We start from the raw sequence: 23,526 nt of genomic DNA, 5'->3' as shown, positions 1-23,526 counted from the left end.
ACCTCGCAAACGCGGGAGACAGCGACAAAGCCAAAAAAAAAATAAAAAAATAAAAAAAAAAAGAAATGATTGTAAGAATATGTTGATGCTTGTCAAAAACAATATTAGAGTTCCTACTCATAGGTTTTCTTCCTTTATTTCCATGATTCCTAAAGTACATTATGGTTACATTTTGATTAATACATAATCTTTTTTCTACAGGTGTTCATCGAATTCCATTGGATGAGTGTGAAACACTTTATAGGGAGCTGAGCACTAAAATTTTTACACAGACAACATTTAAGGGGGCCACTAGCCTTTTTATGAGGAATTCTTACTATGATTCTGATTCTTGGACAGAACTTCTCAAGGAATACATGGGAGAGAAATCTCTCATTGAAACAGCACGAGATCCCGATTCTCCTAAGGTAAGATACGATGATTCACTTTTTTCTTTTTTGCAGTGCCTGAAGAAAGCATGTTATATAGTTATGGTCACTTAAGTGTGATGGATCCCAGTAAATCATCTTATGTGTACCAGTCAATTGTTTCCACAAATACAGATGAAATTATATCAGCAATCCTGTTCAAAGTTTTTTTTGCTCATATCCTGAATGTTAACCAAGCATCAGAAGAATGGACAAGGGCAAAAGATGAAACCTTATCTCATTAGTTGATAGTGTGTTGGTTTCTTGTGAACTGTAAAATAGTCATAGAGAAAAATGATTTCTAATGAGTCTTTATTGATCATTGATTGTACCCCTAGGCTGTTCACTTACTTGAAAGGTATTAGTTTTTATTGTATGTGGTTCAGAGAAACTTTTAGAATAGCAGGCCCTGTTGTACTTGACCCTAGTGTGTGACTTTGCTAATGACTGAATCTGTTGGCTTTTCAGCAAAGGTCTGTTATAGACTTGCGATCTATCTATCTATAGATAGGTTTAGGGAGGTATGTTACCAGTACTACTTGACTAGGTATTGGGAGGGTTAGTGATGGCTGCTTAGTGAGCCAACACTTCAATAAACGTCAAGTTGCAGGTAGGTGTCTTTTCTTTCTGCCTCACCCATATGTGGACCAATGACATTCTGTCCACAGACATGTACACATCTCTTTTGTCACATAACACTTGACAACACTTAACTCATACAGCTCATTCTTCACAATTCTAGATTTTCCTGTGGTGAGCACTATCCTTTAGGCATAATGGTAGGAACAATAGATAGAAAGAAGTAGTAGGTAGGAACATTTAGACAAGAGCATTAGGTAGAAGTAGTAAGTGGGAACATCAGATAGATGTTGTCAGTAGGAACATTAGGTAGGAGCCTTTGCATATACAGCACTAAAGTTGCCCTCTTACAGTAGCCTGTTAAGGATGAGGCACTAAAGGGTAAGAAGCAGCACTGTTGTTCAGTGTGGACTTACATGATGATTAATTTCATTTGCTCAACATCAGTATGTTTCATTTAGTAAGTACTCTGAATTTTTTAAACAATACTGCTCTGATTGGATTGCGTCTTCTCAGGAATATATAGATTATCAACTGTTGCACATGCCATCTTTATCTTGCACTTTGTATGCTACCTCATCCCAAGCACTCCATATTTGCCACCCTTTCATCTGATACATACATCTTCAAAATACTCATGTCATTTTCATGGCAACTTTGCCAGTTCCTACTTCCTCACTGTTGCCTTCATTTGTCCTCTCGTCTGGTTCCCTGTCCACACCCAGGCCCCATAAACCTTTCTGTGGTTTCCGTGACCTCTTCATATGCCCTGTTTCAGCCCAGTGACAGCATGTCATCCCCTGCATACCACCGTACTCCAGTTCCCTCTATCCCTTCCATGCCTTTTGCATGTTCAGGCCTCAAACTGTTGTATGTGCACCATTTTTTCAACCATTTATCCATAATCACTGTTCATCTTTCACCACAAAGCTTGACAAACATTTCCTTATTTTTGCTCACATCAGGTACCCCAATTCCCCAGTTATACTCTGAATTGTCTCATCTCCCACTCTTATACTTATTTAGATCCCTTATCCCTAGGATTAAGTTCATTGCATCAGAACTGCCAAATCACTCACTCATCTCCCCCAAAAAACATTCATCTCTTTTTCATTCCTCTCCCTGCCAGTTGCATAAGCATTAACTGTCCCCTACCTCTCATAATGTACTTTTGTTTTGACTCTCATCAATCTTGAAATAACGTCCTTACACATTAACATATGCCAACAGCTTCTTCATTAGAATTAGCACCCCTTCTTATGTTGTTGCCATCTCAGCAACCCCAGCCTTTACTTGTTGAACATTCTTAAATCATTTTGATTCCTTGCCCTTCAACTTAATTTCCTCCATTACTAGCACATCCAGGTTTCTCGCAGCAAAGGTAGCTGCTGTCTCTCCCATCTTTTCTTCATGATTATAACCATGTACATTTAGATGCCTCAGCCTGAGCCATCTAAGACAAATCCTTGTTTAGCTTTTTCCTATCTTCCTGTTTGTCAGAAGTGATAATACAAGAGGGGAGGGTTTCCAGCCGTCTGCTCTCACCCCTATTGATATTCTGGAGTGACATAGATATAACAGTTTAGATAAGTTTTATGCCATGCAGTAGATTAAAACAAATAGTTAAGAAAAAGGATAACTTAAGAAAAAAGTTTTTTTGTGGTGGTTGATTGTTTCCAACACTAGCAGGGTAATGCATAGAAAAGAAAAAGAAATGTCTTTCCTTTGCTTACATCCTCTGTAGTTTTCATTATAATATGCCAAAACCAAAGCTAACCTATTCATAGAAGTGCCACCTCCTCCTTTGCTCTCACCCATTAACTTTACTCCAAGAACACCCCTGAACCATTTTTCCCCCTTCCCCATGAGCTGAGTTTCAGTCAGAGCCTTCTCATCTTGGTTACATCTATGCACATTCAGACACCCCAATCTGAGAAGGATGAGTAATCCTTGTTTGGCTGCTTTTTATAATTCCTAATTTTAGAAACTGAAATACAAGGAAGAAGGGATTTCCAGCCCCCTTGCTCCCACCCTTCTAGTTGCTTTCTATGTCATTCAGGAAATACATGGGTAGTGTTATTTCTCCACTATCCCCAGGGATAGAAGAAGAAAGAATATATTGTTTGCATGAAAAGCTTATCACTGAAAGTGAAATGTAAGAGATTGCCTTACATTTATGCTTTCATGTTACATACTGTGGAAAGCAAACGTATAGTATGAAGTTCTATTATTTTCAGATCTGCCTTGTTGCTACATCAGCTAACACTAATAGGATTCAGGCATACCTCTTCCGCAATTACAATCTTCCATATCGAGTCACCAGTCACTATCAGGGAACATCATTGCCTCATCTGTGGGAAGCAGCAAGAGCTTCTGCTGCTGCTCCAGGTTATTTTTCTGAATTCAGAATTGGTGATCTAATTTTATTGGTAAGTGAAAATGTGATATATAAGCATGAAAATTATTTTGGTTCTTTATGTACACTCATTCCACTGGTCAGTGAAATTGATTGAGCATGATTTTAGATTGGACTGAATTTGCCTTAGTACAGGATCAGTGGGCTGGAACTGTATGTTCAGAAAAAGAATGACAGGAATTTAAAAGATGAAAATGGGTAAGCAAAATATATGTATTTTCACTATTTACTGAAGCCCTACTCTAAGAGACTAATTAGGGGAAAGGCAGTCCATCAGACGCTGAATTTGGCACACCACAAATTTCCCCCAGGGGCACTTGGAATTCACTGGTCCAGTGATGATGTGTGTTCTGTAGTTCTTTGTGTTCCTCTTTCTCCCTGAAGGCAGAAAGATTTCAGTGAGTAGCAAAGGCTACCCTAAATCACAGGAAATAGCAACTGGGTTGGAATGGAAACACCTGAATCTCTTCTTGGTCAGAAATGACATGAAAACCTCAACTTTCATGACGCTTAAATATTTTCAACTTTTCGCATTGCTAAAGTGTTTCCTAGACCACCTAGGACATGCATTACTGGTATCACTCTTCTCTACCTAGATGAACACAGAAAGATAGGTCTATATACCACAAGAACACCACTTGCATAAGAATATGAGCACTGTTTTTTATATATCTTGACCAATTGTATTCTCATCTCAGGCTGGCAGACATGTTTTATTTTGAAATTTCACGTAGAATATATATCTTTGCAGGGGTGTATATATACAAAAAATACTGTTGCACTATGAAACTAGAGTAAATTAGTGTAAAACTACATATACGTGTAATTACATACTTATTTACTTTAAGGGGAGGGAGTTTTACAGTCATAGGGCCACATCTCTTGAACTTCTTTTTTGTCATAAGACTTCTCAAGAGTCTGTGTAGAACACTTTACATTAATGAAGAAAAGAAAAACATGGAAGGAGGTGATGTGCTACTCAGCATCCCATTAAGAATATATGGTATTGGATCTTGGGAACTTACAGACTGTTCTGTTACATTCCAGTTTCATTCTAATATGTAAAGGTTTCCTGGACTAAATTCTTTGTATCAGATATTCACAGACTTTTTCCTTAGATCACAAGCTCAGTCAAGTGATGTTTAAAAGGTCCATTAGAAGCTGAATTCCAATAATTTGAAGTGCATTAGAAGGGGTTTTTACTGAGTCTTTCAATTATTGGAGTGCATTAGAAGAGGGTTTTAATGAATCTTTCAATAATCACTGAGAATTTTCATGTAACCCAGAGGAGGGAGATTTAGTTATGTAATATGAAGTGAGTCAAAATCAGCTGTTAAAGTTCAGAAGTCTGTTACAGATGTGCACTAACCTATTGTATATGTGCAGTGCCAGCTGTAGAGGTAACAGAGGCCAGCTGATAGCATACAGGAGCCATTCATGAAGGTATATGAGCAGAGTGCAGGGGTCAATATAGAAATGTTGGGGCAAGCTATAAAGATGTCATTTCTAAAGATGCAAGTGACATTCATACATTATTGGGCTTGCTCAGAAGTTTGGAAGCCAGCTTAAATGTACAGTGACCATTTGTAGAGCTGTAACAGGTGGGCCAATTGTAGAGATGCAGAAGCAGACTAGAAGTGGAGGAAATAGCAAGAGATTTTTACTCGCATAGGCAAGCTTGGAAGATGCAGAGCTTAGCTGTGGAGGTGGAGAAAACAGCTTTAGTTGTATAATTTTTGCTGAAAAGGTGCAGATACTATATCCTTAAGTGGAAGAGCCTCTTTTTAAAAGATTAGGAGTCACATACAGTGATGCAAGGGCAAGTTGTAGAATTGTTTGGGGCTTGTTCTAAAAGTGTAGGGTTCAGCTTAATAAATGCAGAGGGGAGTTGTATAAATTCAGGAGCCAGCTTGGGAGGTATTTTGGGCCACTTATTGGGGTAATTGGGCCAGATCAGTTTGAGAGGTAGTACTTGGTTAAGCAACTGTTTACAGCACAGGCGCTAAAAACAGCTTCAAAGGTACAAATAGCACAGTGCAGAAATATTTGTATGAGCTCAGGGACATACTTTATGAGTAGGGGATTTATGTTTGGTTGTCCTCATTGACAGAAAAATTTGAAAGTCAAAATAATTTCAACTGGACTGTCTTAAAAAGGGGGGGGGGGCATGAAGAATAGATGTATTAGTTTGGAAGGCAGTAAAAGCTTTTTTTGGCCTTAAATGAAGAAAAAAAATTCAGTTGATTCCTTCATATTTGATACTGGAAATGAAGACAAATTTGTGTGTAAAGTATAGTGAACAGCATGGCACTTTCTCATTGATTTCAAGATACTTTTGTTGGGTAGGTTATAGGTCATGATGTTCTGGGAGAGTAGTACTGCTAATAGTAAAGAATTCTTACAGAATTATGTTAAGGAAAAAATTATATGTGAATATCCATCTACAGGGTCAAATATGGAAAAGGGTGTAGGTCTTTTTTCTAAACTTAGCTTCATGCTGAGCATACAAGTACGTTTAAGGCACTTTCTCCAGATTGGTTTGGAGACCCAATTAGATAGAAGTTTTTTGTTGTATCATTTATATCACTTATTCTCTTTCTCATTTACATAGAATGGATCAAATGCATATGGCCTTTCAGTTTACTAGCAATACCCTCAGTTTATGTCCAGTGTACTAAAGTGAACAAAGGCTTCAACATTCTTTTAAGTGATTCATAATTTTTCCCTCCACTCTGCCACCCATACTCAAACAGGTGTCCATTCCACACTGTCAAAATGTATTCCCTGTGAATTTTCATTTAAAATCTCTTTCTTTAGATAGTTGATAGTTCACTTTGCAGCACATGTCCATCTCTTGTGCGGTGTATCTCTTGTCCTTGTACAGTATTGTCAGACTTACTACCATAGATCTTACTCACCATTTTGCATCAGCCACACATTCTTCATGGACATACTGCCTTAAGAGGCTTTTATGGTTATTTTTTTTTTTTAATATCTTCACATCACATATCTTTTCAAAGTCTTATCTTGTTTTTTATTAACCTATGATTATGTTTTGTATATGTTTATATTGTTTTGTGCAAAACCGGTGTCTTTTTCAGTGAAGACTGAAGTCATATCCCAGATGTTTGTATTTGATAGATAGTATCCCTGGGGATAAGGGAGAAAAAATACTTCCCATGCAATCCCAAGTGTTGTAGAAGGCAACTGAAGGGACAGGAGCGGGGGGGGGGGGGGGGCTGGTTAGAAACCCTCCCCTCCTTGTATTCTAACTTCCTAAAAGGGGAAACGGAAGAAGGAGTCACTCGGGGAGTGCTCATCCTCCTCGAAGGCTCAGATTGGGGTGTCTAAATTTGTGTGGATATAACCAAGATGAGAAAAAAGGACAGATAGGTAGTATGTTTGAGGAAAGGAACCTGGATGTTTTGGCTCTGAGTGAAACGAAGCTCAAGGGTAAAGGGGAAGAGTGGTTTGGGAATGCTTTGGGACTAAAGTCAGGAGTTGGTCAGAGGACAAGAGCAAGGGAAGGAGTAGCACTACTTCTGAAACAGGAGTTGTGGGAGTATGTGATAGAGTGTAAGAAAGTGAACTCTAGATTGATATGGGTAAAACTGAAAGTGGGTGGAGAGAGATGGGTGATTATTGGTGCCTATGCACCTGGGCATGAGAAGAAAGATCATGAAAGGCAAGTGTTTTGGGAACAGCTGAGTGGGTGTGTTAACAGTTTTGATGCACGAGACAGGCTTAAAGTGATGGGTGATTTGAATGCAGAGGTAAGTAATGTGGCAGTTGAGGGCATAATTGGTGTACATGGTGTGCTCAGTGTTGTAAATGGAAATTGTGAAGAGCTTGTAGATTTGGGTGCTGAAAAGAGAGATATACATAAGTATACGTATGTAATGTGAGTGCTCAAATTACAGAGGTATAAGTTTGTTGAGTATTCCTGGGAAATTATATGGGAGGGTATTGATTGAGAGGGTGATGGCATGTACAGGGCATCAGATTGGGGAAGAGCAGTGTGGTTTCAGAAGTGGTAGAGGATGTGTGGATCAAGTGTTTGCTTTGAAGAATGTATGTGAGAAATACTTAGAAAAGCAAATGGATTTGTATGTAGCATACTATGGATTTGGAGAAGGCATATGATAGAGTTAATAGAGATGCTCTGTGGAAGGTATTAAGAATATATGGTGTGGGAGACAAGTTGTTAGAAGCAGTGAAAAGTTTTTATCGAGGATGTAAGGCATGTGTACATGTAGGAAGAGAGAAAAGTGATTGGTTCTCAGTGAATGTAGGTTTGCGGCAGGGGTATGTGATGTCTCCATGGTTGTTTAATTTGTTTATGGATGGGGTTGTTAGGGAGGTGAATGCAAGAGTTTTGGAAAGAGGGCCAAGTATGCAGTCTGTTGTGGATGAGAGAGCTTGGGAAGTGAGTCAGTTGTTGTTCGCTGATGATACAACGCTGGTGGCTGATTCATGTGAGAAACTGAAGCTGGTGACTGAATTTGGTAAAGTGTGTGAAAGAAGAAAGTTGAGAGTAAATGTGAATAAGAGCAAGGTTATTAGGTACAGTAGGGTTGAGGGTCAAGTCAATTGGGAGGTAAGTGTGAATGGAGAAAAACTGGAGGAAGTGAAGTGTTTTAGATATCTGGGAGTGAATTTGGCAGCAGATGGAACCATGGAAGCAGAAGTGAATCATAGGGTGGGGGAGAGGGTGAAAATTCTGGGAGTGTTGAAGAATGTGTGGAAGTCGAAAGTATTATCTCGGAAAGCAAAAATGGGTATGTTTGAAGGAATAGTGGTTCCAACAGTGTTATATGGTTGCGAGGCGTGGGCTATGGATAGAGTTGTGCGGAGGAGGGTGGATGAGCTGGAAATGAGATGTTTGAGGACAATATGTGGTGTGAGGTGGTTTGATCGATTAAGTAATAATAGTGTAAGAGAGATGTGTTGTAAATGGAAATGGTGAAGAGCTTGTAGATTTGTGTGCTGAAAAGAGAGATATACATAAGTATACATATGTAAGGTGAGTGCTCAAATTACAGAGGTATAAGTTTGTTGAGTATTCCTGGGAAATTATATGGGAGGGTATTGATTGAGAGGGTGAAGACATGTACAAAGCATCAGATTGGGGAAGAGCAGTGTGGTTTCAGAAGTGGTAGAGGATGTGTGGATCAGGTGTTTGCTTTGAAGGATGTATGTGAAAAATACTTAGAAAAGCAAATGGATTTGTATGTAGCATTTATGGATGTGGAGAAGGCACATGATAGAGTTGATAGAGATGCTCTGTAGAAGGTATTAAGAATATATGGTGTGGGAGGCAAGTTGTTAGAAGCAGTGAAAAGTTTTTATTGAGGATGTAAGGCATGTATACGTGTAGGAAAAGAGGAAAGTGATTGGTTCTCAGTGAATGTTGGTTTGCGGCAGGGGTGTGTGATGTCTCCATGGTTGTTTAATTTGTTTATGGATGGGGTTGTTAGGGAGGTGAATGCAAGAGTTTTGGAAAGAGGGGCAAGTATGAAGTCTGTTGTGGATGAGAGAGCTTGGGAAGTGAGTCATTTGTTGTTCGCTGATGATACAACGGTGGCGGTTGATTCATGTGAGAAATTGCAGAAGCTGGTGACTGAGTTTGGTGAAGAAAGTTGAGAGTAAATGTGAATAAGAGCAAGGTTATTAGGTACAGTAGGGTTGAGGGTCAAGTCAATTGGGAGGTAAGTTTGAATGGAGAAAAACTGGAGGAAGTGAAGTGTTTTAGATATCTTGGAGTGGATTTGGTGTGTGGACGTGTATGTATATATATGTGTATGTGAGTGGGTTGGGCCATTCTTTCATCTATTTCCCTGCACTACCTCACTAACGCGGGAGACAGCGACAAAGCAAAATGAATAAAAAGATAATAGAGAGAGAGAGAGGAGAGATAGGTAGTGTGTTTGAGGAAAGGAACTTGGATGTTTTGGCTCTGAGTGAAATGAAGCTCAAGGGTAAAGGGGAAGAGTGGTTTGGGAATGTCTTGGGAGTAAAGTCAGCTGTTAGTGAGAGGACAAGAGCAAGGAAGGATTAGCACTACACCTGAAACAGGAGTGGTGGGAGTACGTGATAGAGTGTAAGAAAGTAAACTCCAGATTGATATGGGTAAATCTGAAAGTGGATGGAGAGAGATGGGTGATTATTGGTGCATGTGCACCTGGGCATGAGAAGAAAGATCATGAGAGGCAAGTGTTTTGGGAGCAACTGAGTGAGTGTGTTAGTAGTTTTGATGCACGAGACCAGGTTATAGTGATGGATGATTTGAATGCAAAGGTGAGTAATGTGGCAGTTGAGGGAATAATTGGTGTACATGGGGTATTCAGTGTTGTAATTGGAAATAGTGAAGAGCTTGTAGATTTTTGTGCTGAAAAAAGGCTGGTGATTGGGAATACCTGGTTTAAAAAGAGAGATATACATAAGAATACATATGTAAGTAGAAGAGATGGCCAGAGAGCATTATTGGATTACGTGTTAATTGATAGGTGCGTGAAAGGGAGACTTTTGGATGTTAATGTGCTGAGAGATGCAACTAGATGGATGTCTGATCATTATATTGTGGAGGCGAAGGTGAAGATTTGTAGAGGTTTTCAGAAGACAAGAGAGAAAGTTGGGGTGAAGAGAGTGGTGAGAGTAAGTGAACTTGGGAAGGAGACTAGTGTGAGGAAGTACCAGGAGAGACTGAGTACAAAATGGAAAAAGATGAGAACAAAGGACGTAAGGGGAGTGGGGGAGGAGTGGGATGTATCAAGGGAAACAGTGATGGCTTGCGCAAAAGATGCTTCTGGCATGAGAAGCGTGGGAGGTGGGCAGATTAGAAAGGGTAGTGACTGGTGGGATGAAGAAGTAAGATTATTAGTGAAAAGAGAAGAGAGAGGCATTTGCAGGGAAAAAATGCAAACGACTGGGAGATGTATAAAAGAAAGAGGCAGGAGGTCAAGAGAAAGGTGCAAGAGGTGAAAAAGAGGGCGAATGAGAGTTGGAGTGAAATAGTATCATAGAATTTTAGGGAGGATAAAAAGATGCTTTGGAAGGAGGTAAATGAAGTGCATAACACAAGGGAACAAATGGGAACATCATTGAAGTGTGCTAAGGGGGAAGTGATAACAAGTCGTGGTGATGTGAGAAGGAGATGGAGTGAGTAATTTGAAGGTTTGTTGATTGTGTTTGATAATAGAGTGGCAGATATAGGGTATTTTGGTCGAGGTGGTGTGAAAAGTGAGAGGGTTAGGGAGAATAATTTGGTAAACAGAGAAGAGGTAGTAAAAGCTTTGCAGAAGATGAAAAACGGCAAGGCAGCAGGTTTGGATGTTATTGCTGTGGAATTTATCAAAAAAGGGGGTGACTGTATTGTTGACTGGTTGGTAAGGTTATTAAATGTATGCATGACTCATGGTGAGGTGCCTGAGGATTGGAGGAATGCTTGCATAGTGCCATTGTACAAAGGCAAAGAGGATAAAAGTGAGTGCTCAAATTACAGAGGTATAAGTTTGTTGAGTATTCTTGGGAAATAATATGGGAGGGTATTGATTGAGAGGGTGAAGGCATGTACAGAGCATCAGATTGGGGAAGAGCAGTGTGGTTTCAGAAGTGGTAGAGGATGTGTGGACCAGGTGTTTGCTTTGAAGAATGTATGTGAGAAATATTTAGAAAAGCAAATGGATTTGTATGTAGCATTTATGGATCTGGAGAAGGCATATGATAGAGTTGATAGAGATGCTCTGTGGAAGGTATTAAGAATATATGGTTTGGGGGGCAAGTTGTTAGAAGCAGTGAAAAGTTTTTATCGAGGATGTAAGGCATGTGTACGTGTAGGAAGAAAGGAAAGTGATTGGTTCTCAGTGAATGTAGGTTTGCGGCAGGGGTGTGTGATGTCTCCATGGTTGTTTAATTTGTTTATGGTTGGGGTTGTTAGGGAGGTGAATGCAAGAGTTTTGGAAAGAGGGGCAAGTATGCAATCTGTTGTGAGTGAGAGAGCTTGGGAAGTGTCAGTTGTTGTTCGCTGATGATACAGCACTGGTGGCTGATTTGTGTGAGAAACTGCAGAAGCTGGTGACTGAGTTTGGTAAAGTGTGTGAAAGAAGAAAGCTGAGAGTAAATTGAGTAAGAGCTAAGTTATTAGGCACAGTAGGGTTGAGAGTCAAGTCAATTGGGAGGTAAGTTTGAATGGAGAAAAACTGGAGGAAGTGGTTTTAGATATCTGGAAGTGGATTTGGCAGTGGATGGAACCATGAAAGCGTAAGTGAATCATAGGGTGGGGGAGAGGGCAAAAGTTTTGGGAGCGTTGAAGAATGTCTTGAAGTCGAGAACATTATCTTGGAAAGCAAAAATGGGTATGTTTGAAGGAATAGTGGTTCCAGCAATGTTATATGGTTGTGAGGCATGGGCTATAGATAGAGTTGTGTGGAGGAGGGTGGATGTGCTGGAAATGAGATGTTTAAGGACAATATGTGGTGTGAGGTGGTTTGATCAAGTAAGTAATAATAGGGTAAGAGAGAAGTATGTAAATAAAAAGAGTGTGATTGAGAGAGCAGAAGAGGGTGTTTTGAAATGGTTTGGTCACATGGAGAGAATGAGTGAGGAAAGATTGACCAAGAGGACATATGCGTCATACGTGGAGGGAACGAGGAGAAGTAGGAGACCGAATTGGAGATGGAAAGATGGAGTGAAAAAGATTTTGAGTGATCAGGGCCTAAACATGCAGGAGGGTGAAAGGCATGCAAGGAATAGAGTTAATTGGAATGATGTGGTATGCCGGGGTCAACATGCTGTCAGTGGACTGAACCAGGGCATGTGAAGCATCTGGGGTAAGGCATGGAAAGTTCTGTGGGGCCTGGATGTGGAAAGGGAGCTGTGATTTCGGTGCATTATACGTAAGAGTTAGAGACCGAGTGTGAATGAATGAGGCCTTTGTTGTCTTTTCCTAGTGCTACCTCGCAAACATGCGGGGGGAGGGGGTTGTTATTTCATGTCTGGTGGGGTGGCGATGGGAATGAATAAAGGCAGACAGTATGAATTATGTACATGTGTATATATGTATATGTCTGTATGTATATATATGTTTACGTTGAGATGTATAGGTATGTATATTTGCGTGTGTGGACGTGTATGTATATACATGTATATGTGGATGGGTTGGGCCATTCTTTCGTCTCTTTCCTTGTGCTACCCTGCTAACGCGGGAGACAGCAACAAAGCAAAATAATTTTTTTTTTTTTTTTCCAAAAGAAGGAACAGAGAAGGGGGCTAGGTGAGGATATTCCCTCAGAGGCCCAGTCCTCTGTTCTTAATGCTACCTTGCTAACGCGGGAAATGGCGAATAGTTTGAAAGAAAAGATATATATATATTTTTTTTTCTTTTTCTTTTTTTAATTTTCCAAAAGAAGGAACAGAGAAGGGGGCCAGGTGAGGATATTCCCTCAAAGGCCCAGCCCTCTGTTCTTAACGCTACCTCGCTAATGCAGGAGGTGGCGAATAGTATGAAGGAAATCCTCCCCTCGTTTTTTTTTTTAATTTTCCAAAGGAAGGAACGGAGAAGGGTGCCGGGTGAGGATGTTCCCTCAAAGGCCCAGTCCTCTGTTCTTACCGCTACCTCGCTATTGCGGGAAATGGCGAATAGTGTGAAAAAAATATATATATATATTTCTTTTCTTTCCTACTATTCGCCATTTCCCGTGTTAGCAAGGTAGCGTTAAGAACAGAGGACTGGGCCTCTGAGAGAATATCCTCACCTGGCCTCGTTCTCTGTTACTTCTTTTGGAAAAAAAAAAGAAAAAAAAACGAGAGGGGAGGATTTCCAGCCCCCCGCTCCCAATATATATATATATATATATATATATATATTTATATATATATATATATATATATATATATATATATATATATATATATATATATATATTATCCCTGGGGATAGGGGAGAAAGAATACTTCCCACGTATTCCCTGCGTGTCGTAGAAGGCGACTAAAAGGGGAGGGAGCAGGTGCCTGGAAACCCTCCCCTCTCTTTTTTTTTTTAATTTTCCAAAAGAAGGAACAAAGACGGGGGCCAGGTGAGGATATTCCCTCTAAGGCCCAGTCCTCTGTTCTTAACGCTACCTCGCTAATGCGGGAAATGGCGAATAGTATGAAACAAACAAAACAATATATATATATATATATATATATATATATATTTTTTTTTTTTGTCGCTGTCTCCCGCGTGTGCGAGGTAGCGCAAGGAAACAGACGAAAGAAATGGCCCAACCCACCCCCATACACATGTATATACATACGTCCACACACGCAAATATACATACCTACACAGCTTTCCATGGTTTACCCCAGACGCTTCACATGCCTTGATTCAATCCACTGACAGCACGTCAACCCCGGTATACCACATCGCTCCAATTCACTCTATTCCTTGCCCTCCTTTCACCCTCCTGCATATTCAGGCACCGATCACACAAAATCTTTTTCACGCCATTTTTCCACCTCCAATTGGTCTCCCTCTTCTCCTCGTTCCCTCCACCTCCGACACGTATATCCTCTTGGTCAATCTTTCCTCACTCATTCTCTCCATGTGACCAAACCATTTCAAAACACCCTCTTCTGCTCTCTCAACCACGCTCTTTTTATTTCCACACATCTCTCTTACCCTTACGTTACTTACTCGATCAAACCACCTCACACCACACATTGTCCTCAAACATCTCATTTCCAGCACATCCATCCTCCTGCGCACAACTCTATCCATAGTCCATGCCTCGCAACCTTACAACATTGTTGGAACCACTATTCCTTCAAACATACCCATTTTTGCTTTCCGAGATAATGTTCTCGACTTCCACACATTCTTCAAGGCTCCCAGAATTTTCGCCCCCTCCCCCACCCTATGATCCACTTCCGCTTCCATGGTTCCATCCGCTGCCAGATCCACTCCCAGATATCTAAAACACTTCACTTCCTCCAGTTTTTCTCCATTCAAACTCACCTCCCAATTGACTTGACCCTCAACCCTACTGTGCCTAATAACCTTGCTCTTATTCACATTTACTCTTAACTTTCTTCTTTCACACACTTTACCAAACTCAGTCACCAGCTTCTGCAGTTTCTCACATGAATCAGCCAGCAGCGCTGTATCATCAGCAAACAACAACTGACTCACTTCCCAAGCTCTCTCATCCCCAGTAGACTTCATACTTGCCCCTCTTTCCAAAACTCTTGCATTCACCTCCCTAACAACCCCATCCATAAACAAATTAAACAACCATGGAGACATCACACACCCCTGCCGCAAACCTACATTCACTGAGAACCAATCACTTTCCTCTCTTCCTACACGTACACATGCCTTACATCCTCGATAAAAACTTTTCACTGCTTCTATATATATATATATATCTTTTCTTTTCTTTTAAACTATTCACCATTTCCCGCATTAGATATATATATATGTATCATTCCTGGGGGATAGGGGAGAAAGAATACTTCCCACGTATTCCCTGCGTGTCGTAGAAGGCGACTAAATGGGGAGGGAGCGGGGGGCTGGAAATCCTCCCCTCTCGTTTTTTTTTAATTTTCCAAAAGAAGGAACAGAGAATTGGGCCAGGTGAGGGTATTCCCTCAAAGGCCCAGTCCTCTGTTCTTAACGCTACCTCGCTAATGCGGGAAATAGCGAATAGTTTGAAAGAAAGAAAAATATGTGAAGAATGTATGTGAGAAATACTTAGAAAAGCAAATGGATTTGTATGTAGCAGTTATGGATCTAGAGAAGGCATATGATAGAGTTGATAGAGATGCTCTGTGGAAGGTATTAAGAATATATGGTGTGGGAGGCAAGTTGTTAGAAGCAGTGAAAAGTTTTTATCGAGGATGTAAGGCATGTGTACGTGTAGGAAGAGAGGAAAGTGATTGGTTCTCAGTGAATGTAGGTTTGCGGCAGGGGTGTGTGATGTCTCCATGGTTGTTTAATTTGTTTATGGATGGGGTTGTTAGGGAGGTGAATGCAAGAGTTTTGGAAAGAGGGGCAAGTATGAAGTCTACTGGGGATGAGAGAGCTTGGGAAGTGAGTCAGTTGTTGTTTGCTGATGATACAGCGCTGCTGGCTGATTCATGTGAGAAACTGCAGAAGCTGGTGACTGAGTTTGGTAAAGTGTGTGAAAGAAGAAAGTTAAGAGTAAATGTGAATAAAAGCAAGGTTATTAGGTACAGTAGGGTTGAGGGTCAAGTCAATTGGGAGGTGAGTTTGAATGGAGAAAAACTGGAGGAAGTGAAGTGTTTTAGATATCTGGGAGTGGATCTGGCAGCGGATGGAACCATGGAAGTGGAAGTGGATCATAGGGTGGGGGAGGGGGCGAAAATTCTGGGAGCCTTGAAGAATGTGTGGAAGTCGAGAACATTATCTCGGAAAGCAAAAATGGGTATGTTTGAAGGAATAGTGGTTCCAACAATGTTGTATGGTTGCGAGGCGTGGGCTATGGATAGAGTTGTGCGCAGGAGGATGGATGTGCTGGAAATGAGATGTTTGAGGACAATGTGTGGTGTGAGGTGGTTTGATCGAGTGAGTAACGTAAGGGTAAGAGGGATGTGTGGAAATAAAAAGAGCGTGGTTGAGAGAGCAGAAGAGGGTGTTTTGAAGTGGTTCGGGCACATGGAGAGAATGAGTGAGGAAAGATTGACCAAGAGGATATATGTGTCGGAGGTGGAGGGAACGAGGAGAAGAGGGAGACCAAATTGGAGGTGGAAAGATGGAGTGAAAAAGATTTTGTGTGATCGGGGCCTGAACATGCAGGAGGGTGAAAGGAGGGCAAGGAATAGAGTGAATTGGAGCGATGTGGTATACCGGGGTTGACGTGCTGTCAGTGGATTGAATCGGGGCATGTGAAGCGTCTGGGGTAAACCATGGAAAGCTGTGTAGGTATGTATATTTTGCGTGTGTGGACATATGTATATACATGTGTATGGGGGTGGGTTGGGCCATTTCTTTCGTCTGTTTCCTTGCGCTACCTCGCAAACGCAGGAGACAGCGACAAAGCAAAAAGAAAAAAAAAAATATATATATATATATATATATATATATATATATATATATATATATATATATATATATATATCTTTTTTTGAGAGGGTGAAGGCATGTACAGAGCATCAGATTGGGGAAGAGCAGTGTGGTTTCAGAAGTGGTAGAGGATGTGTGGATCAGGTGTTTGCTTTGAAGAATGTATGTGAGAAATACTTAGAAAAGCAAATGGATTTGTATGTAGCATTTATGGATCTGGAGAAGGCATATGATAGAGTTGATAGAGATGCTCTGTGGAAGGTATTAAGAATATATGGTGTGGGAGGCAAGTTGTTAGAAGCAGTGAAAAGTTTTTATCGAGGATGTAAGGCATGTGTACGTGTAGGAAGAGGGGAAAGTGATTGGTTCTCAGTGAATGTAGGTTTGCGGCAGGGGTGTGTGATGTCTCCATGGTTGTTTAATTTGTTTATGGATGAGGTTGTTAGGGAGGTGAATGCAAGAGTTTTGGAAAGAGGAGCAAGTATGAAGTCTGTTGGGGATGAGAGAGCTTGGGAAGTGAGTCAGTTGTTGTTCGCTGATGATACAGTGCTGGTGGCTGATTCATGTGAGAAACTGCAGAAGCTGGTGACTGAGTTTGGTAAAGTGTGTGAAAGAAGAAAGTTAAGAGTAAATGTGAATAAGAGCAAGGTAATTAGGTACAGTAGGGTTGAGGGTCAAGTCAATTGGGAGGTGAGTTTGAATGGAGAAAAACTGTAGGAAGTGAAGTGTTTTAGATATCTGGGAGTGGATCTGGCAGCAGATGGAACCTTGGAAGCGGAAGTGGATCATAGGGTGGGGGAGGGGGCGAAAATTCTGGGAGCCTTGAAGAATGTGTGGAAGTCGAGAACATATTCTCAGAAAGCAAAAATGGGTATGTTTGAAGGAATAGTGGTTCCAACAATGTTGTATTGTTGCGAGGCGTGGACTATGGATAGAGTTGTGCGCAGGAGGATGGATGTGCTGGAAATGAGATGTTTGAGGACAATGTGTGGTGTGAGGTGGTTTGATCGAGTAAGTAACGTAAGGGTAAGAGAGATGTGTGGAAATAAAAAGAGCGTGGTTGAGAGAGCAGAAGAGGGTGTTTTGAAATGGTTTGGTCACATGGAGAGAATGAGTGAGGAAAGATTGACCAAGAGGATATACGTGTCGGAGGTGGAGGGAACGAGGAGAAGAGGGAGACCAAATTGGAGGTGGAAAGATGGAGTGAAAAAGATTTTGTGTGATCGGGGCCTGAACATGCAGGAGGGTGAAAGGAGGGCAAGGAATAGAGTGAATTGGAGCGATGTGGTATACCGGGGTTGACGTGCTGTCAGTGGATTGAATCAAGGCATGTGAAGCGTCTGGGGTAAACCATGGAAAGCTGTGTAGGTATGTATATTTGCGTGTGTGGACGTATGTATATACATGTGTATGGGGGTGGGTTGGGCCATTTCTTTCGTCTGTTTCTTTGCGCTACCTCGCAAATGCGGGAGACAGCGACAAAGCAAAAAAAAAAAAAAAAAAAAAAATATATATATATATATATATATATATATATATATATATATATATATATATATATATATTTTTTTTTTTTTTCATACTATTCGCCATTTCCCGCGTTTGCGAGGTAGCGTTAAGAACAGAGGACTGGGCCTTAGAGGGAAAATCCTCACCTGGCCCCCTTCTCTGTTCCTTCTTTTGGAAAATCAAAAAAAAAAGAGAGGGGAGGATTTCCAGCCACCCGCTCCCTCCCCTTTTAGTCGCCTTCTACGACACGCAGGGAATACGTGGGAAGTATTCTTTCTCCCCTATCCCCAGGGATAATATATATATATATATATATATATATATATATATATATATATATATATATAGATATATATATATATATATATATATATATATATATATATATATATATATATATATATATATATATATATATATTCTTTTCTTTTTCTTTTATACTTTTCGCCATTTCCCGCGTTAGCAAGGTAGCATTAAGAACAGAGGACTGGGCCTCTGAGGGAATATCCTCACCTGGCCTCGTTCTCTGATCCTTCTTTTGGAAAATAAAAAAAAAACGAGAGGGGAGGATTTCCAGCCCCCCCTCCCTCCCCTTTATATATATATATATATATAGATATAGATATATATATCTATATATATATATATATATATATATATATATATATATATATATATATATATATATATATATATATCCCTGGGGATAGGGGAGAAAGAATACTTCTCACGTAATCCCTGCGTGTCGTAGAAGGCGACTAAAAGGGAAGGGAGCGGGGGGCTGGAAATCCTCCCCTCTCGTTTTTTAATTTTCCAAAAGAAGGAACAGAGAAGGGGGCCAGGTGAGGATATTCCCTCAAAGGCTCAGTCCTCTGTTCTTAACGCTACCATCCCCCTGACGCGGGAAATGGCGAATAGTATGAAAAAAAAAAAAAAATATATATATATATATATATATGTATGCCTTGACTCATTTAGCTGCCTCTTGATAAAAATGAGTCCTTTCATTAACCAGGACCTATTTCCAGAGGCTCCTGCAGCACCAAATTTGTACTGTCTCCAGAAGCAGAGAAACAGCAAATTCTTTGATAGGGCTGCACTTCGAGTGTTACAGCCTCTCAAAAGATGACTTTTCATTTGTGGTAAATCCCCATGCAGGCCGAGTTTGGTAACGCTTGGGTGTTTTGAGGAACATGTGGAAATAGAGTTCATTTTCGGTGAAGGCGGAGATGGGCATGTTTAATAGTACAGTAGTCCAAACTTTGCTAAATAGATGTGAGGTGTTGGGTCAAGACAAAAAGTACAGAGATGGTTAACTGTGTTCAAAATTAAGTGCTTGGAACATTATGTGGTGTGAAGAGGAATGATCATGTAAGAAATGATAGGGTAAGATAAATGTGTGGTCATAAGAAGAGTTTTGTTGAGAGAGCTGAAGAGGGTGCACAGCAGTGGTTTGGGCAAGTACAGAAGATGAGGTAGGAGTTGGCAAAGAGGGTATATGTGTCAGAAGTGGAGAGGAGAAGGAGAATGGGGAGAATGAATTGGAAATGGAAGGAAGGAGAGGAATGAATCGGAGATGAAAGATTGGAGCAGAAAAAGTTTAGAGTGTTCCAGGATGGGTTTAAGGTGTGCCTGTCATAAATTGAATTGGACTGAACCAGGGCATATGATGCAGTTAGGAGAACCCAAGAAACACTCTGTGGGGCTTTGTTGTGAATTGGGGTCAATGGTTTTGCTGCATTATAAATGACAGCTAGAGAGTGGATGTGAGTGAACAAGGTCATTTCTTCATTTGTTCCCGGCACTGCCTCACTAATGCAGGAAACTACAGACAAGTATGAAAATTATATATATGTACATACAGTATTAGAACAGGAGCTGGACCATTGAATTTATTCCTCATTTTGCTTTGTAAAAGAAAGGATTGCTTTGCTTAGACTTATGTTAGGCAGCCTTTTCTCAGAACATATCCCTTATGCAAAGCAAGATTAGCTTCAGTTAGAGGTAGGTACAATTTCTCTATCTTGCAGACTTCCTATGCACTTTATTCTTAAATTTTTTCATTCCCCAAATCTCCAGTGCATTCCTATTTTTTATCATTTACATTATTCTGCTCTCAGATGGATGTATCTGTACTCCCACCACATTGTGATTTAACAGAATTACTGCTTCTGTGTTAAATCCTCTGAACTGTAGCTGCTGAGGGAAGGCCTTACTTAAATATCAAATTAGTTTACAGAACCATCTTACACTCTCCTTATCAGGATTACTGGTCTGACATTCTGTCCATTTAAAACAAGGGCACTTAGCTCTTCTGTAGGAACAAAGAAATCACTTTATATGAAGGTTCTCCTTAAGGCACCCTGCTTTATTGGTAGATGGAAAAGACAGAAACTGGAAATATAACAGATATTGTGCAGAGATATTCCTTTTACTTTTTGCTTTAACCCTTGGGTACTGATTAGTAATTCTTAATATTTTTATCTTGTTTTAGGAGAATAAAGTTAATGGACCATTATGCCACAGCTATTTGTTGCAGTTATTTTAACTAAAGGCTTGCTTGTAAGTTTAAGGTAGAATTGGCAGAGTTTATATACTTAACAGTGCACTGAGATATACTTAATTTATGGTGATTCCCCAGTCAAAGCAAATCCTTCCTAACTCAGAAAATGTTACTCTTTACACTTGTAAACTCAAGGTTTGATATTTTTGTCACTATCTAGATCAATATGTTTGTCATCATAGTTTTAGTGGATGGTTTATTAGATTTCACCAAATATGAATTATATGTTAATTTTCTATGATATTTGAAAGCATTTTTTTCATTACAGGATGGGGGATTGTTTGTTAATAACCCAACTGCAATTGCTGTGCATGAAGCCAAGCAGTTGTGGCCAGATGTTGACCTTCAGTGTGTCTTATCTGTGGGCACAGGGAGACATGAGCCTATTGCAACCACAAGTGAAGCATCCATCAGCTGGGCTACACGTATCAGAACAGTTTTGAATAGCGCAACTGATACAGAGGGTTAGTTTCATTGTTTTTTGTTGAAATATTGAAACTGAATTTAAATACATAAGAAAGAGTAAGAACAGAAAGTAAGGATACTTGATACATTCATCTTTGAATATTAAACAAAATACTGAAAATCATGCTCAGGTTATAGATCCAAAATCATCCTCTTCTAATATGGCAGAATTTATGAATTGGTGCCCCAGCCTTGTAACACTTAGGATACTGTACAAGTAAGTCAAATGTTACAAGTAGATTCTAATTTGAATTCCTTGAAATCAAGCATTTGAATGTTAAATTTCTGGTGTTTGTTATTTTTATGTGATAAATGCAACATTTTGTACATAAAACTTTTAAAAGGTATCTTTTTATTACACTTATCCAAAGTTATACCCTATCTCCACTTATGATAAGCGCTGTGTAGACTTGAGGTAGAGTTGCGCATATAAATGAATTGCTTGGTGTTGAGTGTTTGCTGGATGCCATTAAATGGTCAGAATAAAAGTAAAAATTACAGAAATTGCAGAAATGCATAGGACAGTACTTTCTTTAGTTCAAACATCTGAAACTCATACAAAATTTTGGCCAGGGTCTGAAATGTGCAGGAATTTGGATTTTGAATAATGTGTAACTATAGAGTTTCAACCTAAAGATCTACCTTTACTAGAGCCTCTAGATTTTCAGGAAGCTACCATGTTGTATTTAAAACTTATGTTCTCATGTCAAAACATTGAAAGATTCTAGAGGAAAGACACTGGTAAAGCGATGAATGAAAAAATATGAGGATATAATTCTTCAAAAAGAGCAAGGTTATTAGGTACAGTAGGGTTGAGGGTCAAGTCAATTGGGAGGTGAGTTTGAATGGAGAAAAACTGGAGGAAGTGAAGTGTTTTAGATATCTGGGAGTGGATCTGGCAGCGGATGGAACCATGGAAGCGGAAGTGGATCATAGGGTGGGGGAGGGGGCGAAAATTCTGGGGGCCTTGAAGAATGTGTGGAAGTCGAGAACATTATCTCGGAAAGCAAAAATGGGTATGTATGAAGGAATAGTGGTTCCAACAATGTTGTATGGTTGCGAGGCGTGGGCTATGGATAGAGTTGTGCACAGGAGGATGGACGTGCTGGAAATGAGATGTTTGAGGACAATGTGTGGTGTGAGGTGGTTTGATCGAGTGAGTAACGTAAGGGTAAGAGAGATGTGTGGAAATAAAAAGAGCGTGGTTGAGAGAGCAGAAGAGGGTGTTTTGAAGTGGTTTGGGCACATGGAGAGGATGAGTGAGGAAAGATTGACCAAGAGGATATATGTGTCGGAGGTGGAGGGAACAAGGAGAAGAGGGAGACCAAATTGGAGGTGGAAAGATGGAGTGAAAAAGATTTTGTGTGATCGGGGCCTGAACATGCAGGAGGGTGAAAGGAGGGCAAGGAATAGAGTGAATTGGAGCGGTGTGGTATACCGGGGTTGACGTGCTGTCAGTGGATTGAATCAAGGCATGTGAAGCGTCTGGGGTAAGCCATGGAAAGCTGTGTAGGTATGTATATTTGCGTGTGTGGACGTATGTATATACATGTGTATGGGGGTGGGTTGGGCCATTTCTTTCGTCTGTTTCCTTGCGCTACCTTGCAAACGCGGGAGACAGCGACAAAGTATAATAAAAAAATAATAATAATAATTCTTCAAAAAGATTAGGCTTTGATAGATAAAAAAAATGTCGGGCAAAGAGACGGTATCTGCATGTGGAAAGAATGACAGAAAGAGTACTCTTGAGAATGATGTTTTGAATTAGATATTGAGGAGGACTGGTAGTAAAATGGAAGTGCAAAGTGAGTATATGGGCCAGACAGTAAGCAGCGTTCATTGTCTGTTAGGACAAAGACAAGTATGTTATGGTAATCCCAGCAGTGTTGTATGGATGTGAGACTTAGCCCTTGAATTCAAAGGAAGGGAAGAGGATGGATGTGTTTAAAAAAGAGTATTGAGGGCATAACAAGCTGTGCAGTGGATTGATCTTGCAAGGAATAACATTGTAAGAGAGAAATGTGGAAGTAAGTGCAGTCTGGCTGAGAGAGATGACTAGGTGGTGTGCTGAAGTATCTCAGACACATGGAAAGGATGAACATAAGAAAACTGACAAAGAGGATCTATGTCTTAGAAGTCTTCTGCCATGCACATTCCAAAGTCATGAATCCTGAATTCATATGGAACTGACTTCAGCCACATATCAGGATTTCTTTTGAATGTTTTTACATTTGCTCTTTTCTTGTTTCCCATATTTCCTAGTTGAACTGTTATTCGTACAAAAGGCAGAGTAGACAAAGTGAATGCTTGAATTATAGAAATATAAGTCTGTATTTCTGGTATGGTGTATGGGAGAGTGATGATTGAGATAACAGTGGCATGCATAAAGCACCAGTCTGTGGAGTACCAGTGTGGTTTCAGGATTGGAAGAGGATGGGTGGACCAGGTGTTTGTTTTTGGAATTTTATGTAAGAAATACTTGAAGAAAGAAGGGGTTTGTATGTTGCATTTATAGACCTGGAAA

At 40.2% G+C, this 23,526-nt stretch overlaps 1 protein-coding gene across 2 annotated transcripts in view; it reads left to right on the top strand.

The window, feature by feature from the left end:
- LOC139757125 (calcium-independent phospholipase A2-gamma-like) overlaps positions 1–23,526 on the top strand; it is a 174,311-nt gene that overhangs the window by 134,875 nt on the left and 15,910 nt on the right. For both annotated transcript variants that reach the window (XM_071677226.1, XM_071677225.1), the window contains exons 7-9: positions 202–407; positions 3,224–3,415; positions 20,806–21,001. In XM_071677226.1, coding sequence (XP_071533327.1) covers positions 202–407; positions 3,224–3,415; positions 20,806–21,001 — 594 coding nt within the window. The remainder of the gene's footprint in view (positions 1–201; positions 408–3,223; positions 3,416–20,805; positions 21,002–23,526) is intronic.

This window comes from Panulirus ornatus, chromosome 24 (genome assembly GCF_036320965.1).
Source record: "Panulirus ornatus isolate Po-2019 chromosome 24, ASM3632096v1, whole genome shotgun sequence".
NCBI classification, from domain to species: domain Eukaryota; kingdom Metazoa; phylum Arthropoda; class Malacostraca; order Decapoda; family Palinuridae; genus Panulirus; species Panulirus ornatus.
This window is presented reverse-complemented; position numbering and strand designations above follow the sequence as displayed.